General features: G+C 40.1%; 1 protein-coding gene across 1 annotated transcript in view; it reads right to left on the bottom strand.

Moving 5' to 3' along the window:
* Window positions 1-19,208, bottom strand: part of LOC104271508 (VPS10 domain-containing receptor SorCS1-like) — a gene marked incomplete at both ends in the record, with an annotated part of 191,861 nt that overhangs the window by 31,507 nt on the left and 141,146 nt on the right. Inside the window, 8 exon segments of the mRNA XM_009866192.1 lie at window positions 924-1,095; window positions 2,105-2,218; window positions 11,016-11,146; window positions 12,907-13,024; window positions 13,913-14,020; window positions 15,022-15,113; window positions 15,718-15,794; window positions 15,941-16,043. Of these exon segments, the coding sequence (XP_009864494.1) occupies window positions 924-1,095; window positions 2,105-2,218; window positions 11,016-11,146; window positions 12,907-13,024; window positions 13,913-14,020; window positions 15,022-15,113; window positions 15,718-15,794; window positions 15,941-16,043 (915 nt within the window).

The following is a 19,208-nucleotide window of genomic DNA, read 5'->3' as shown; positions in this document are numbered from 1 at the left end:
TACAAAACTCAGCTCCAGAGGTCATCCTCATTTCTCTTTCCTCACTATAGATGACATTTATTATGGAGTGGGTCAGAAGTAATTTCCATTAACGCTCTAAGCTGTAGTGGGATGTACACTGTCCCTCAGTGTAAAAGCACAGTTGTGTTAGAATTTAATGGTCAGGTACATAGGAAAATGGGTAGAAGTTTAAAGAAATCAAATTAGATTAGGGAAAAAAAGAAAATGGCTGTTTATGAATTTGAGAGTCTACCATTAAACACAGATAGAGAAGTGCTGAGAAGAAATTTTCAGCAGGTGAAAAGATTTTTTTTTCCTAAGGATTCAGAAATGAAGGGAGCAGAGAAATGAAATACCAAGTTAAGTTACAGATGTAACAAAACCACCGGCTCTTGTCAGAATGAATCAGCTTCATATTTGCAATGAATTTCAGACTTAATGCTGCTGCTGAGATCTTGAGATTTCATCCATAAATGCTTAAACCATATGTACCAACTTGTGTGATGGGGATAGATCTGCACATGTACTTTTAGCTACGTTTGGTTGAAAGTCAGTGCCGAGTAAAAGCCGACATTCCGTTTCAAATACAGCAAGAAGACAAAAGCAGAGCTCAGGGTAGGGATCACGATTCAAACCTGCACTCTCTAGTTCTGCTGTGAAATTCTCAAACCAAACTAGTTTCTGGTTTTTATCAACTTCTCCCAGTTATTACTGTATGCTCCACAATACTCTTACAGTCTCATCATCTCCACACATCACCCATTACATTTTAGAGCAAACTGAGCCCAGCTACATCATGGAGCCGACTGACTTTTCCCCACACTCTCTTGGTTCACTTGTTCACCACTTTGCAAACTTTGTCTGGCATGAATCAGACTCAAACACACCCATGGGGCCTGGGATGTAACGAAAATAGAGCCTACCTCTTCCAGCTGCACCAGGAAAGTGACATTGTGTCCTTGCTCAGCTGTCAGTTTGCCATCAGATGTGATTATGTGAAGGCCGTGGGGGGCTTTGCCAGGACATTTCTGTGGTTTCGCTGTGTATCGTTCTCTCACACCATCCGTGCAGTTATTAGAAACAACTTTCCGGTATCTGAAAAGGAAAGGAGAAATCTGTGGAAGATACTGACAGTGTAACAAGGTTAACTCGGAACAGGGAGGCATTTCTGAGGTTTCTTTAGACTAAGAAGTTTGGAAGAAAACAGATTCCCAAATATATATTAGCATTTGTCTCAGCCAAGCATTCCTCACATTTCCAACATACAGGTACTTCATACTGTTGTTGTGGCATATAATATTTTCCAGCATAGTACACCTATGTGTACACATAGTACACATACTAATAAATTGCTTAAAACATAAAGTTATATGACGATGTATGTTACACATTAAATAACTATAAAGTTACACATAAGTGATATACACATGTAGTATGGAATTATATTCAATTATTATACTGTCAGGCATAGTTTAACAGCTTTTCTCACATGTTCTCTACTTCTCATCAGTTGTAAGGCAACTCTCTAAAGATGCAACCCTTGAGAGCTACAAAAATAGGAGAATTGAGGAAAAAAGCAAATTCTGCCTTACAGTGTGTAAAACACCAAGACACAGCTTGGATTCCTTTGTTTGCTTTAATCATATGCATTAGAAATAAAGTTTGACATGCATATCCTAACTTAAACTACACTTTCCATTGACTTTAAAGAAAAATCCAGCATTTGGGCTAGCTGCCCATCTATTACTTCAGTTCACATATACATCAGTTTCATATCTTTCCTCTTATTTTTTTTTTAACCATTTCTGCCTCATTTGATCCCTCATGATTTTAAGAGGAGTCCTTTCAGTCTTTAATGATTTGGTCTTTGCCTTGCAGTGTTCCTCCAAGTTTCTTTAAAGGCATCATTTTTCAGGGAAAGATCTGGAAAATACATGATGGAGATCTGGAGTGCCAGACTGTGCATTCTAACAAAATCAGTGAAGAAGAGGTTCCAAGGGCTTCAGCCAACTTTGAGACATCTACAGTAATTGCAATCTGTGGTTGTCATTGGTTAAAGTCGATATGGGTGCTCTAGCTAAATAAAGTCTGGTTTGCCACTTACCCAGTGCTGTTGAGATAGCTCTGTCCAAGGCTACAGTCTTTCGACAAGGAAGATGGGTTATACCAAAACGCTGGTAAACACTGCCCATTGCTGTGACGTTCATAGCCGTAGTCACTGTTTTAGCATTAAAAGAAACCATCACATTAAAAACAAAAAAAAACAAACCCCAAAGTCCCCAGGTATTAGCTAATGCTTTCTACTATTGATACAAGTTTGGACTGTCTTCGATCTTTTTTTTTTGATTTTTGATTATTTTTTTTTGATAGAACAGACTCCTCATCCTCCTTTTGCTTTTTTGGGGGGTTAGATTTACCTTGCATTCATCCCGGTGTGAACAAGCAGAGTCAGACAAGGTAGCTTATCAGCTAGAAGTGTTCTCCCTCCACAATCTAATTGTGATTCTCAGGTTCAAGTATAGACTCTGATATGATAAAAGCTAGAGATCTAAGCTAAGCTCAATCACTGCTGCCTCAATCATATCACAGAAAAGTGAAATATTAAAGCTAATTGTATTTGGAAACTATCTGACATGAGCTGAGAGAGCTCAGAGCTAAAGGGCATTAGCAGTGTGTTTGGTAATGGAAAAGAAGGCTGCGATCTTCAATTCTATTTTTGTTTGGAAGAGGAAATGTTACCAAAAATTGTGTGCTAGAAACAATGAATGAAACTTTAATATTTTGTCCCAATTTAGGTTTAGCTACGACTAAATTTGCTTTAGTTCCACTAAACAACAGTTCAAATTGTTTTTGATTCCAGATAAGCAAAGACTCTATTAAAAATGTTATTGTGGAACAAATAAACAAACAAAAGACCTCTTCAATTGGTATTCCACTCACACATGGTTTTACTCTCCAGCTATTGAGCAATGAGGACTGTTTCACTGGAAAAATCATTCTTATTCCTTTTACTAAGCTTTTTCCATAGTCCATAATGGAGAAATTAATGGGATGTCATTTCTGAGAACTGCTATGCAGAGTACACCAACTCCATTCCAATATTCCAGCTGCAACATGATCCTTGATCTTAAAATGGTACTTCTTTGAAAAGCACTTTGCTTATTACCTTTAATGTCTTGGTATTAAGTAGCCTGATATCCTAAGAAGAGAGGACTGGGACAGCAGTAGATTATGTGATTAAAGACTCATCTTCGGTGAGTATGTAAAGAAGGAGACAGGAAAAAGAGGAGGTGGAAGAACCCCAATAACCTGATTGGAGCCAGTGGAGCCCCTGCCCCAGCTCCTTCCAGGACTGTCACAGGACAGCTATCAAGCTGTGGCCAAGGTGAAACCTACCAGATCATCAATGGGAGAGGCTCTCCCCAGATCATTTTGCAGATCACTGAGCTGGGTTACCGCACACAGGGGTCCAGGGGCTCATTACGCCATGTTAGGGAAGAGCAACTGGCATCTCCATTTCTGTTTTCCTGGATGAGGAGCTATCTGCTCTCTGTGTGCATGTGGTTGTCTCAGCGACCGGGCTCAGACCATGAGTCACAGGGATCCATGTGCCTGCACTACCAGCAACTGGACTGCCTGGAGCATGCACACACTGTGCAGGTGAGCACCATGCCAGGCAAGCCACCAAGTAGGATAAATGACTTCGGAGCTAGGGGCTGATGTGGTCATAACATCTGGGCTGGATATTAGGTCAATGAATTGGTTACTGGAGAGACTAAGAGGTCTGAAGGAATGGCTACTGGTGTAAAGCCATACAGGTCTGGACCTGCTCATGAGACCTGATAACATGTGTGTATCTCTATGCATGAGGCAACGGGGGATGTCCGGCAACTGGGGAGACAAGGCACCCAGAGGCCAGATACTGGACAGACCTGAGTGTCTAAGACCAGGTATTGGTGGGATCAATACTGCATATGTGTTTATAGTGCAAATATTTTCCACAAATGGGATTTAATCATGATCAATCGGAGATGGTAAGAGGATGAGGCAACTGGTGTTTGTGAGAGAGCTGTATTCTCTCTTTGTGCTAATCTGTGTCACCAGATATGTAAGTATGCACATATGTACTAAGCATACACACATGTGTGCTTAGCAGGAACAAACACTCAACCTTTCTGCTGCTTCAGTCAGGGGACACAGAACCTCACCTCTATCAGGCTGCTGGCTTCAGACCCTCCTAATAGGCAGCAGTGTGATCGATGATATATGTAGAATAGTATTAACACCAACATGAATGCTTAATACAACAAAGACTTCTTTCAAATGTCTTTTTCTTTTTGGACCAAAGCATGATGGCTTAAAGCAAAAATGTAACAAATCATTATTAAGAAAAATTAAGAAGTCTGATATTGATCAAAGATACGAAACAAAAAAAAAAGAGACCATATTTTGTAATTTATTTTTGTTTAATTTCTTATACTTTATATCAGAAGTGAGACATTGAGAATTTTGTCAGCACTTTTTACTCCTGCCTGCAACTTTTCCTTCTGAATCAAGAAAAAAAAAAGTTTTCAGGTAATCTAAAAAAAGCAGAAATTAAACAGATGACATTAAGCAAAAGAAAATTAAAGCTGTAAATCACTTGGGAAAGCTCCTAAACATCTATTAGACTGCATGACTGTTCCAAAGGAACATTTTGGCAGCTGTGGTGCTTGGGATATCTACAAGTAATTGAGAACATACTCTAGGATACAGCAATGAAAAAGATGACCTAAATAGTCTTTTCCTCATTTTATGGATTGAATTTTCATCAATCTATTTACTCAGATGCTAGTGACTGAATGTTGTTTAATTGCTGTGGAAGTGTCAGCCAGCCTATTCTCCCACGGCCATGTGCTTCCCTAATCATCCTTCTTGGAATAAGAACACTATAGCTGCTGAATACACTTTATAATGAAGAATAACACCATTCTGATTTGCTTAGAGAAAATAAACATTTACATACAAGTGGGAGTCCTGTATTTTTGTAATTCATTTCTGTATTTTTTGTAATTTCATTTGTCAACACTCTCCAGCACTCTATTCCTAAGTCATCACATGTCACTAATTAAAAAGCTGTATCACTCTATACACACAATATTTTGTAATCAGGCGAAAACAAAACAAAGTAATACACTGAAATTTCCCTCAGAGGGGATCAGTACCCACAGTCCCATCTGATGCAGTAGTATCAGTCTGGGATTTCCTACTATACCTCTGTTTAGACTCACACCACAATTTTGGTTCCTGTCAGTACCTGTATATCTGGACAAGTCAAGCTTAACTCAACTAGGTTTGCCTATACTTGGATCATATTTATCAAAGTCAAGAGAATGAAATCATTGGATGTTCCACAGCAAAAATCATTCTAAGCACAGAAGTTTCATACTGTTATTTTCAGGCTTGCAAATCGCCTTGCTCATTAAGGCCCTACAGAAATATCACCCCAGTAAATGACATGAATTGCTGTTCCATATCTCTCTACAGATGCGCCAGCCGCTCGTTCACCTCCGCAGTCTTGGAATCTAATGAATTCCTTGGCTACAGGCTGGTGCACGCAGAACACTGACGCTGACGACAAATTGCTGCCTACAATTTGGCACAACAGGCTTTGTAGCAATCAACAAGCATTAGCATCAATTGGATTGCCATAGCACGAGCCAGGATAGCAAAATCTGGAGACGGGGAGGGCATCAGCTTTAGGCTGCAATCAGCTAGCCGCGTCATTGCCTGGTAACTGGGAATTGGAATTTGCATATATTGATGATATTTTGTGCTGGCCTGAAAGGAATTCAGATGGAATAGATAATGTACCTATCAAAAAAGAGTGGAGCATTTACCAGGAGGGACTGTTCTATCAGCATGAAGCAGCCTGTCTTGTGGCTCTCACTGATGATGGTTTTACCCTTGCCATTCTACTGGTTTAAACTGGAATCCTATTTGCCTTAGTCAAGTAGGATTGAAAGTCCTTTTCTGTAATTAGGGACAGATACAAACTCATTCCAGAAGTTTTGTATCCCTGCTCAAAGCTCATAGTAAATGCCCTTATCTAAGGTTATTTGCAGCACAGGTAACATTCAAACGAAAATAAATCCCTTAAGGAAGTTTCTAGTTTGAAACCAATCCATGTTGCCACAGAAGAACTGTAAATCCACAAGAAATTAATATAATACCACTGTTTTAAGATCTAGAAATAACCGGGTGAGTCAGATGAGTGATTGACATGCTCCCACCTTCTAAAAATCAGGAGATGACATAACATGTACACACAGGGCTTCCTTAACACTAAGAGCTTCACCTTAAGATCAACTATGCCAGAAATTGAAAATGCTACCTTGCAGACTTTTCAGACTTTAAATAGAGTGGAATTGAGGTATCTGTAATCATAGTCACCTTTGTTCTGCAGTTTCCAAAAGCCCCTGTGGAAAAAAATTAACTGTGGCCACAGTTGTGAAAAGTCTTACTGCTTTTTTATTCACTTAATATCATTATCTAATATTGAATTATGATGCAAGTACAGATTTGTGTTGAAGGGGAGCTGTGCTTGCTTCCTAGTTCTACAGGATCTGACACAGGATTTAGCTCACGGAAGGATGGGTTCAGCTGCAGTTTGAATTACAGATCTATGAAGACATACAATTATAATTACATTATGGTATTCAGAATTGAGCTATATCAGCTTATGTGAATAGAGAACCTGAAATCCTCAGAATCTTTCCAGTAAATTCATGCCTGGTAGATATCCAGGCCCCTAAAGACGCAAAGATGCACTGTAGGCTTTGCATAGTAAATCTGCATTCAAAATTAACTAGAAATTCATTCAAAATTACTATTTGTTAGTTTAACCAAGCGTACCTCAATGGTAAAGCAAAGGTAGTTAAGGGTGCAAATATAGGGGTATTTCAGAATCAGCACCTGCATGATCATCAGAACTGATGAGTGGTAACAGAAGATCCAAGAGAGTTTAATCACATCCAATACCTGCCTTCTGCCTCCCTGCGGTGTGTCAGGACAATTTCTTCTAATGCAGGACTCTGATGTTTTAGCATAAGAACTAAACGTAGGAGGCAGGTCTGTAATTTAAGTGCCAGACAATAGAAAAAAAGAACTACCCAGATCCTTGCTGATATCATCAGTGGAATAAATAGACATGATTCTCAATTGCACTAAGGCTCCTTTGTGCCTGCCGCTCTGGCTATCCAAGTCATCAGCCTCAACAGGCTCATACCTCCCATGAAGGTGCGAGATATGGGAACACCCAAAGAAGAAGCCCTCAGTATTAATGACAGGGAGTTCAGAGGGATAACTGACGGTGAGACGCTTAACTCAAGAGTTTCTATTAAAGGACCTGGGAGAGAAGTGGTTGAAGGACAAACACTACCAAAGATTTCCATCTGTGTCTGGGAGGTGTTGCTACTGAAGAGATATCGCTGTAATAACGCTCAAACGGCAGGAAGGAACACAATGCAAGGAAAGCTGGTAAATTAATGCTTTAATAACACGCAAGTAATGGTATCATCCATTTACCCAAATCAATTAAATGAAGAAGGACATTCTTGTTTCTAGGCCGTTGCTAGGACAGATTTGCTGAGGGCTTCTGCACAGCTCCACTCCCCCTATTCCTGAAGCACTATTGCCCTCTGGCTGCCAGCCTCAGCCCCTGCGCGGAGAACCGAGTCCAGCCGCTCTAGCCCGGTCCCTGGCTGGTTTTGGTTCTGGCCCCTGGTAAGGGATGTCTACTGTCAGAAGTACTCAGGTTCCCAAGCCCAGAGAAACTATAGTCATTCCTTATGTCACTCGGTTTTGTTGCTGTGTAAAACAATAAAGAAATGTGCTCTTTTCTCTGAGAAAGAACTACCATGGGCTAAATATAGATTTGAAGTGGACCTGGAGTTCTACAATATTACCAGGAGAAAAAACATTATAAAATCTTTATGTCTTTTATAGCTGGCATTTTTTCCCCTGAACTGATGAAAAAGCACTCACAGGTTTAACAACAGTAACACTTCTCTTTTTTTTTTTTTCACTTTACCTGACCAAATGGATACATTTTTTTACTCCAAGCTCTGACCAGATCAGATCATAAAATTGTCTCTGTACAAATTCAGTGTTTAAACAGCAAAGAAAGTCCTACTCTGATTGTGGCAGGGATTTTTGTCTTCTTTAATTCTTTATACAAGTCTGGGTCCTGTAATCACGGATGTTAATACAAAAAGCTGCCCAGCTTATTTCGAAATGGCAAAATCAAATGCAGTCACCTAAGGGGCTTCTCCCTGCCTAGGGATACATGTCCCTCCAATCTCTTTCAATTAGAAGCCCTACTCACCAAAAAAAAAAAAAAAAAGAGAAATAGAGAATTCAAAAGCACTGCTGAAATGTCATGTGTGAGGATGATCAAAGTGCTTTTTTTTTGCAGGAAGGATCCCTCAGAGAACATCCTTCCACAGCAAGAATTAGTTCACCAATTTTCTTCCAAATTTCTCTTCGGAGCAACTATTGCAGGATGCATCGGCAGTGAAGCCTAGTGCAGAGTTTAACTAGGCAGGCACTGAAAGCTGTGGTGCAGCAGCAGCAGCTTTGCTTTTCTCAGCACAGTTAAAGTGGACTGAGAAATTCAGTAGAGCCAGCAGAATTGCTTTTTTCTTGCCATCTCTTTTCTCCTTCCTTGATAAATCTCTGTGTTCTGTTCCTTGTGACTTTTCTATCCTTCTCTGGCAAACCTATGCAAAGATGTGCTCCTGACTGCATTAAGTAGATAAATAGGTGATGAATATTGCTGGTAAATATTTCTGAACTGTATGCTTAAAGGAATGTTTCAGTCTTTTTTCCTCAGAAGAGGTGGGGAAGGAAGCTGAAATGGATAAAGTAAAAATCCAGATCTGTAAGAAGAACAAGAGAAAGAACTGGAAGGGATCAAAATGGTTTGCTCTAAACCGAAACTCATTCCACTGCAAGGAAGAAGGTCTTCCTAGGTCAAGAAGTCTTTCTGTCAGTCAGCCCAGCACAGATACCTGCAGTATTTTAAAGGGTATTTTTCTCTGGCTACTTTTAAACACATGACTTCCAGAAGCCCTAATTATGCCTCTTCCAACAGATGTGAGGGGTCTTGATGGTGTGTGTGAACGGTTTGTGCCGTACATCTCCAACCACCCAAGCTTCCTCTTAGAGATTCTCTCACAACCTAGCAGATCTTTTGAGCAATTTTCCTTGAAGTGAATGTAAAAGAAATAAAACTGTTTCCCCCAGCAAATGTCATTGTGGCCCTTTTGTCTTATATCTAGCAGCAAAGTTTCGTAGCAAACCACACAATCAATTTTAATGAAATAAAAACATACATTCACAGAGAAAGAAGCTCTGAAAGGAAAGAATATTTTCATCAGAAGTCTTTCATAAGTGTGTGTCCCTTAAGGGCATAAGGGGTTTAATTGTTAACACATTGTGAGTTGATCCCATCAGTTATTTTCTTGAGCCTAGGCAGGAGTTTGGCACAGATTTGTATTGCATGCTCTGTAAGAGGGTCAAAATTTTCAGGGAATTTCCTTTCTATTCATCTTTTTTTTTTTTTCTAGTTGGCTGCTGAATTTTTTATATTACTAGAGATATGGTAAATGGTTGAAATCAAGGACCTTCATGCATCTAAATGATGAACTATACACAGAACAAGTAACTACAGAACTAAAGTATCTTCTCCATAACAAAGAACTCACTGGAAGATGGGGAAATTGTGAGGAAACCATATTCAGAGAATCAGTGCTCAAGTATGCTCATAATTTTTATTATTTGGTGCAAAATCTTCCACATGTATCTGCATGTTTTATAGGACAGACCAGGAAAAACTGGAAGCGCTGGAATTTTTTTTGCAAGTTTTATACTTGGAGGTATTTAAAAGACATGTAGATGAGGTGCTCAGGGACATGGTTTAGTGGTAGACCAGGCATCACTACGTTAACAGTTGGACTTGATCTTAAAGGTCTTTTCCACCCTAAACAATACTATGGTTCTATGATGAGGATTTACATTTTCTGACACAGGGAAAAGCCTTCTGTGGTTTTATATAGAAAAATCAATATAACTACAGTTATGCTAAGGTGAGAAGGGAAACACTGTAAATTTCTATGATCTCAGAGTGAACTCATGTATTTATGAGTTTAAATATTTATGAAACTAACCTCTTCATGGTACATGTTACAGATTCTGGGTTTAATTAATAACACGGCAGAGATCTAGCTGAGTGAGGCACTGCCAAAGAGACACCATTTCTCTCTTCTGAGATGCTAAGGACTGTCTTAGACTTGGAGAAAACAGATGATAGAAAGATTTCTGTAATGTGGTTCCCTGCCTTTTTTTGTGAAAATTGCTGTAAGTCAGCAGGAAATTTGATATGAAACTAGAAGCTGAACTTTTTATCATGTCATTCATAACTCACTAATGGACTGTATTTCCCATAGCATACAGCAGAGTAGAAAAGGCTTCAGAAGGAGATTAACAGAAATCATGAAGGCAATGTCTGTTGGATACTATTAAACATGATGACTCAGGAATTTCCTAGATACTCCATTTCCAGAAGCTGAAGGCCTACTTTGCATATGCACATATCTACTTTTACATATATGTGTGCGTGTATGTATGAAAGAATTATTTTTTACACATATTGTACATGTCATATACTAGTTTCACAGCCACCCCTAGTCACTGCTAAGGTTGGATGTGCTAAGCAGACGTCTTATCTTAATGATGCCCAGAGCTCAGATGTGACCTCGAAAATGGTCTGTTCAGCACCAGTTTTGTGGGAGCCTTAGCAGATTGTAGATATGTATTCCACCTTTCCTTCTTTTGACATACCTGTACTATCAGGGGAAAACCTATTTGGCCACTTAAGTGTTTATTAACTTCCACCCTCTGCAAGCCTACAGCCCCTAAAGCAAACTCTGCATTGGTGTGGTAGAGAGCACACGGTTCTTGCACCCATTGCTCACCAGTCAAAGTCTGCCTCTGTGCACACGCATGGCTCCGAGGTCATAGCCCCAGCGTATTTTCCTTGCAAGCATTTCTTCTCTGACTTGCGCTTCCTGTAGATCCTTTTTGCTCCCATGATGCAAGCTTCTCCCTGGAAACAAAACCAAAAATATCTTTCTCTGACACCCACCAGGCTATTCTGTATCCCAATTTTTACAAGACAATGCAATGTGACTCAGGGGAAGAGGGTGGGAAGTCAAATGCCATGTCAGTACACTGGAGCTAATTAGGGCTACTGAAGCTTTAACTGAAACTAAACCAGCTTTTCCAAAACAGATTAAGAAATGATCTAAGGTTACTTATGTATCTGATTCAGTTCTGAATTTTTTCCAAAGCCAATGAGCAATTGATCCAGGCCCATTTCTCAATTACAGATTAGGTTTCACAGCAATTGAAAACACAGTCTGATCCCTCTACAATCTGAGACACAGAGCAGGTCTATTTCTTTGGTTTCATCTCCTTGGCAACAATTTTGTTCAGTAAAAACTGGCAACATGTGTATACTTAAACACTTTCCATGGACTATGAGATCAAGTTTTGCAAGGTTTGACTTGTGTGGATGCTAAAACTTCCCTTTTCACTCCCAGCTTCCACACCCTGAAAAATACTTCTATCTAGGGAACAAGGGAAAAGAAATCAAAAGGCAAGAGTCCACAGCAGCTTTCCTAAAAATATTTCTGCAAGCTCCAAAGCCAACATTATCAGATACACTGCAAAAACCTTGGCATTTTTGCTTATGCAAGCACAAAGAAGTTCAGAACAAAATACAGTGGAGTCTCACTTGTTACCTTTAATGCTGTTAAAATTGCTACATGAAACTCAAACTTTTCATGGCTTTGACTTGCCTGTGAAATAGAAGGGCCCAAATGGCAACTAGTTGGAAATGCTGTGCCTCCTTGAATTTCAAGGAAGCTGTACTGATTTTCAGCATTTAAAGATCTAAGTCACAACCACTATTTTTAGTGTGTAGTTGTGCCTTGTGTGAGCAGCTAGTCTGAGTCAAGCTACTTTCATTTCATATTCATTATTAACTTCTTGACCAGCAAGATATACACAGAAAAACAACCTTTGATGATATAAATGAGTGCTTCGCTTTAGACTTCAGTGGAGCCTGTGGTGTTTATATAACCACAGAATTTGGGCCATATTTTATTGTAACCTGATATAACACAGGCTGTTGTGTCAAACTTGGCAGAGGTGGGAAGGTGTCCCAAGGCCAACACAGGCACTGTGTGGAGCACATTACCTTGCTAGGAACTTAAGCAATGGTTGTGGAAGTGATGCAGCAGCTGCATCCAGGGTGCAAGGAACAGGGCATGGGGGCCCAGCAAACTGGGACTAAAGTGCCCAGAGCCCACAGCAGAGAGAGAGAGAGGGAGAACAAGGTGAGAGCTGCTGAGAGAGACAGAACAAGGGTGAAACAAGCAAGAAATAAGGCTAAAGGGGCAGGAATTTGGAGAAACAAGTGTGAAAGCAACTAGAAGGATCTTAAGGCATCATCTCCGAGGATGTAGATGGAGGAAAAAAAGGAGGTAAGGTTGGAAGATGTAAGAGCGAAAGAGTTAAAGCCTCTTTCAGTGGCAGTGCTTCTGCTGTTGCTGCATTCTTCAACCCTGGATAAGTCTGAGCTGATTGATTGCATGGAGAATGAAACCCAAAAGGCAGCTTTTTATCTTTCAGGGCTCACAGAGCACAATCTGAGGGTGACATATCCACATAGCAAAACAGATCCATCCAGTAAGTGACAATCTGATACACCAAACTAATAGGAAAAGACATTGGATCATGCTGATCTTTAACTGTAGGCTCATTAGCTACTTCAGGTAAGATCCCAGACTCCTTACTTCTTACCTGGCTATGGAGTTGCCAAGGCCTGTAGTCCTCTTCTTCACATCTCCGATCGAAGATGGACTTGTAGTCTACTTTCACCAGTTGCCACTCTGAACGGTGGCTGAAATGTCCAAACACTCTACAGAATACAGCAGAAAGAGCATATAGTAAAAAAGTAATACCAGATGGAGTCTGGTAGTTACACAGCTACCCAGAAATTGAATTTAGCTTTTATTCTGTGGATCAAGATCCTCCCACTTACGTCAATCCCCAAAATGACTACACAGAGAGACTTGACGTAAGGGCTGGAGACAGCTATACCTATAGGAGTTTGATATCTCAGTTATAAACTTTGTGAATCCTTTCCATACAAATTAAAATCAAAACCTGAAAGGAACATTCTTCATATATCTTTATTAACTCAGGTTAATTTCCAAGCCACATATTCTGTTTATTATAGGTCAGTCCATTTTTTACAGACAAAAACTGAATTTTCTTCCTGTTTTTTGATCTCAGGTAAAATGTCATAGTTTCTGGCAGGGTGAATCCAAATTTATGCACCATGTAGAACTCAGCATACCACATTGAAACTAATCATAATTTTTCAGGAGTCAGCCTTCAGGCAAGATTTTGTCATTCTTTTTTAAAAAAGAATGTCTTCATTTTTCTGTGTGTCAGTTGAAAAAAAAAGAAAGTAGCAGCAAAAGCACAGCTATAGAAATACTCTGCCATTTTTCTTTCAAATATTCAACTGTCAAGAGTAATTCTGCTTTAAATCACATTCAATTTGAAGAGTCAGGTTTCATGCAGATAAGCAAAGTGTTTTTGTAGCTTGCAAGGAGCCATGTTGTCATTCCTTCTATCACATCACAAATAAACATTGATGATTTAGCAACAGACGACTGCATACTCCCGGCTTCAGACAGTACTTGGTTTGGTTCCCAACCAGAAATGCTGTTATGAACAATCCTTACAAGAGAATTGGTGCAGTTCACATCAACAGTAGCACAATGGCATGTTCACTCACGTCATGATGAGAGTTTCCTCTCCAGGTTCCCCTAAAACTCCATCTACAAACAGTGGGAGGGACGAGAAACTGTACTTGCTCCAAGATCTCCCTTCATCAAAACTTAACCTAGTGGAGAAAGCAGAATTAGTGTCTTCTTTCCTTATTCTCCTCCTACTTTACATGAGGAGACTCTCTAGTCCACTATAGCTGCTATGGAGAAGTGGGAAGCAGCTTCTGCTCTTAAATATAGCATTTTTAGTCCTTTAAATAACTATTTTTTTGTGAAGCAACATAAATTAGAGCATTGATCAAACTTGTTTGGCATCATACCACTAGTCCATGGCCAGTATCTAAGTGGTAGAAACTAATAAAGTTGTGTCAGAGATTGATGCTTTAACAGTAAAATGTAGTTGTGGGCCAGGATTTTTTAAAAACAAACAAGTGATTTTAAGCACCTTACTTCTGGGTCCCCAACATAAGACATTTTAAGGAGGTTAGATTTCTGGAGCACAAGAGCTTTGCTTCTTCTGACCAGCAGTCTCCTTCATGGTGGGTCTAAGTGAAAGCTTGGAACCACTCATCACTTCTTAAGACTTGGGGCTGTGCATTTCAGATATTGATATGACACTGACTGTAGTGGAAGAAAATCACGCAAAACAGCACAAAACTCTATTTTACCTACCACACAAATTCAAGAGTGCTGACTAGCAGGGACACTTTTGCCTTATTTGCTATATAACCCTGAATCTATTCAATATAATTCTGGTTCATAAGTGGTGCCTGTCATGTGGAAGACAAGTTCATCAAGAATTTTAAAAATAAAGAGTACTTTGGTAACTTAATATGAGACAAAACCATAATCCAGATATGTATTACATAAAACCCAAGAAGCTAAGTTGTGGTAAACCAGGAAAGTTGTGGAATTACGCTGACAATATTTCAGATCTGGAGAAGCTGAAATGATATAAACTGGGATTGCCAGGATTTCTTAGGCTTATCTGAGATAATGCTTGACAGTGTCTTAACTGATATTGTAGATACAGAAAACTCTGGATGCAGCTTAACTGTCTACTTCTTGGCATCTGAAAAGAGGGACAGCAGACATTTAGCACAAACTGAATCATTACCAGAGATGTCTGATAGGCAGAGAGGTGTGTTTCATGGCAACCAACACTCCACCTTGATCCAGGTACAGAACACTGTGCTCTTCCTCAAATATCTGGGAAAAAAGCACATGTATTTGAACCTATTTTCCTTAGTATCAAGAAAATACTACACTTTTTAAAGTACAATCATGACAGAGGACAGGTACGTGCTAAGGAAGTTACGGAGCAGAGGAAGACAGCAAGGCAAAATAATCCATTTATATGGACACTGAACTCTGGACAAGTCAAGTTAGGTGAAATGAGTCCACATGGAGTGAGGAAAAGTAGACCAGTGCAACTGCTGATTATTGGGAAAGTATAATCTATGATAAAGAGAAAAATGGTTTGGTTGGTACAAGGGACAGTCAAAGGCAACACGTTCTCTCCCCTTAGTATTCATATTTTCACCTGTTCTTTTTGCTATAGGGTTAAACTGAAGTCAAAGACTGAGCAGAATTACAAAATTAATTTTCTGTTATTTGAAATATAACGACATATTCAGTCTTTTTCTTTGAGCATCTCTCTACCTCTCAGAAGGGAAGAGAGGTTTACCCTTTGGTAAACATTTGCTAAAAGCTACTCTGAACCAAAAGAAATAGAAATTAAGTGACAGTTTCAATCTATCTTCATGACAATTTCTCACGATTATTATTCAGCCTGTGATTCTGTGTCATTTACCTGTCTCCAAGTATTCCCAGCATCAGAAGAAACAAACATGCTGATGTCATTCTCAGATAGTTCAGTGCCTATGTTACCTGTAAGATGAGCATTGCTTAGTAACACACTCAATACTGGTGGTGTGACACCCCACAAGCCACTCAACACCCTCCGCACCCATCTCAAACTCAAGATTTTGTCAGTGTTTGCACACCACACACAGTGATCTTTAAATGTTTCATACCTGAAGCTACAATAAGACTGGGGGCAGTATCTCGGCTCGCAATGTTTCCTGAGGTATAGGGATTGTCCGAGACCTTCAGGTGAAGATGAAGGGAACAATAGGGCTATAGAGAAAAGGGAAATAAAAGTATAAAGCAGACATAACATGAAATGCAAGTTCCTATTTCTACAGGCTTAGAAACCTACAGTGTCTTTCTGTATGACTTGCTGATCACTGCATTCAGCCATCCTTAGACACAGCCACTGTCCCAGATCTGTTGCAAGGGCTTTGCTATCATTTTCTGACACAACTTGTTCCCACTGGGAAATTGATTCGCTAGGCTGAAACCCTTTCACAGGGACAAGATCTTTGAGGCTGTACCCACAAAGGACACAACCAAACTGCAAGGACAGGTCATGGTAAGGACTTCCTAGCTCCTCTGGCTTCTAATTCTCTCGAGAAGCAAGCCAGGCTGCAGATATGAAGAAATGACTCTCAGAGCAGCAGTGTCCAAGCTAATTCTGCAACAAGAAGCAATATACCCCTATCAGAGTGATGCTGAGTTACCACTAATTAGCCATGAGAAATAACTTAACTCAAACAGCATCATACAACTTCTTGACTGATTATTTTTGACACATGACTCTACTCTGCACTGCACTAAGAGGAAATACCAGGACTGAAAAATGTTAGTTTAAAAGCTGTTTAAAACAATGCTTCATCACCTCATCTGGTTGTGACCTTTGAGATTTCAATACAAGTACATTCGTGGAAATCTCACCTATTTGTTATTGATTTTGTATGTCAGGTACTCAGATGAGACAGGAATGGTACAGAATAAATCAGCTGAGCAAGAAGGTAGGAGACTCAGATTTCCAAAGTTGCCAATGCAATTCTTCCTTTTTCTTCTGAAAATTTCTGGTAATTCTTGCCTTCCTTGGATCTTATTTTCAGTATTTTTTTCCTTCAAACCTCATGAAGAGACCTCCATGAAATATGGTAAGGGAAGGCAGGTGGAAAAATACTGAAAAAAACCCTGAAGCAAACTGACCCAGTTGAGGGGCACATCACCCAGGAACACAAACACACCAAAGCCTATGCTTCAGCTTGCACAGCTCTGTAAGACAAGCAGGAGAGGCTAAGCAGAAGGACCTTCATGCTCGAAGGAGGAGGCTTTTCTGTCTAGTTTCAGCTGCCTAAAGGCTAGGTCCACAGCCCCAAAAGTTTTGTAGGCTTCCCCCACAGGAGACCTAGCCCCACAGATCACTGAACAAAGATCATTTACCCATCCCACCTTGAAGTAAGTGTCTATGACCCCGAAACTCCCCTGTAGTGAATGGCAGGGTGATTTTTTTGAGGCAAAGGAGAATGAGGGTGGTGAGGAGGGATGGGAGCTCTCACTTCTGTGAGACAGGCGAAGGGGACACGGGTTGTGCAGAAGGGAACGCAACCTGGCAAATGGAATGTACTGAGCAGCCTAACTCTAACTGACAGCCTTGTGAGGGCAGCCGCCGGGGCAGCCCCAGGGTGCAGGGAGGGAGTGGAAACCAAATTGAGCTGACATGCATGCAGGAAGTGGAAAAGCATTGCAAGAGCATGAATTCTTTCTTTTACATTTTTCTGCCTTGTGAAAATGCTAAATACAGAATGTATTTTTAAAACCAACATATTCCAAGTCCACTTCAGCACTTTGAAGACAAGTGGTTAATGGCAGCAACTCAGCCAATGCCCCACTCTCGACTGAGATTAGACTTTGTTAAGACTCAAATCTTTGTGCTACCAGAGGTTTTCCTTCAAACTTGTGTCATTTCATAGAGTACAGAGAAATTGAATATATATCTCAAATATTAAAAACCAGGTTACCCGTTTAAGCAGAAAGATAGTATTTTTAGTGACATTACTTCTTATTGGTTGGAGTGCAGCAGTGCTTACATTCTCTAGTGACAACTAGGCATGGCGTTAAAATCAACTTCATTCCAGCCAAACACCCAAAGTTACTGCCCGTGGCCATCTAAAGTCCTTACTGTGGCAGCATTCTCTTCGCCATCCCTGATGCACATCATTTTTCTCAGCTATCAGTGACTGTCCCTGATCAGGAGTGGGGCAAAGTATTATAACACACGGATGTTGCCAAACATCATTCACAAACCTGGGGTAGTCACAGTATTTGCTCATCTGCAATAGCAAGGCACAATGAAGAGAGTGAAAAACTTCCAGGAGAGATATTCAAAACACTTCACTTAGATGCTTACATTATTCTGTAGCAGATGGCATGTCCCCCCTTATGAAAAAAGGATCTTTGTCCTGAAATCCTTGTAATCCATATAGACAAGACAAACAATATGTGGGAGGGAATAAACAGATGTCTGGGAAGGGAGGCAGAGAGAAAATAAATGACTTGCCCACAGAAACTGGAGATAGGCCTAAAAACTGACTCAAGATTCTCCTGAGATTCCTTTCTCTGGTTTAACCACAAGACCATCCTTGAAAACTACTTGATTAACTCTGCAAGACAGATGCCCATAACTTGTAAAATAGAATTACTCCTCCGTTAACCACTTCACAGCACAAGATAAGTATCAAACAAAACCAGCATGTCCGGGACATAGAAGCTTGGCAGATAGTTTCTGAAGATTAGGTTTATTCAGGTTGGAAAATAAGTCGTATAAACCAGAAAAAAACAACATTGGGATTAGATGGAATTTCATTGCTTTCCTTCATCCTCATTATTAAGAGCCTTCTCACAAAAAATGCAGAGAAATTCTTTGAGTTGCATTGAAAAAAACACCTCAAGCGTACTGTCACTAGAGAGATCGTTCCATCTGGTTCGCCTTGTGTTTCAACCAGATTGTCTCTTAACCTCCTTAGCTGCCAACTTAGCTGCTGTGTACTTATTTCTGTATTTGCTCTCACTCAGTTTAGGTTTAAAGACCAGACACACAGGGGACATAGCATTGCACTCACAGGGTAGGAACCATTCTGCCACTCTGGGAAAGTGCAGATCCCATTCTGCCAACAAACTGGAATGTCATTGCTCTGTCCCAAGCTATTGATAGAGACAATTAAGCTGAAAAGCAGCAGTGTGAAAGCATTAGTATCTGCTGTGGAGTCAGGATGGGAGCTAAGTTAGATGTACAATGGATTATTAAGAATTCACTTAGTTATGCTGTAAGGAAAAGCAAGATGACAGAAGGAGGTAAAAACTGGTGATGCAGTGGCAGACAGACAGAGCTACAAGGATATAAATGTAAACCACAGAGAATCAGGAGTTCTAGGTCAGTTCTCACTG

The sequence above is a fragment of the Apaloderma vittatum genome, unplaced genomic scaffold (assembly GCF_000703405.1).
Source record: "Apaloderma vittatum isolate BGI_N311 unplaced genomic scaffold, ASM70340v1 scaffold5083, whole genome shotgun sequence".
Classification (NCBI taxonomy): Eukaryota; Metazoa; Chordata; class Aves; order Trogoniformes; family Trogonidae; genus Apaloderma; species Apaloderma vittatum.
The sequence above is the reverse complement of the archived record's forward strand: the minus strand, read 5'-3'. Positions and strand labels throughout refer to the sequence as shown.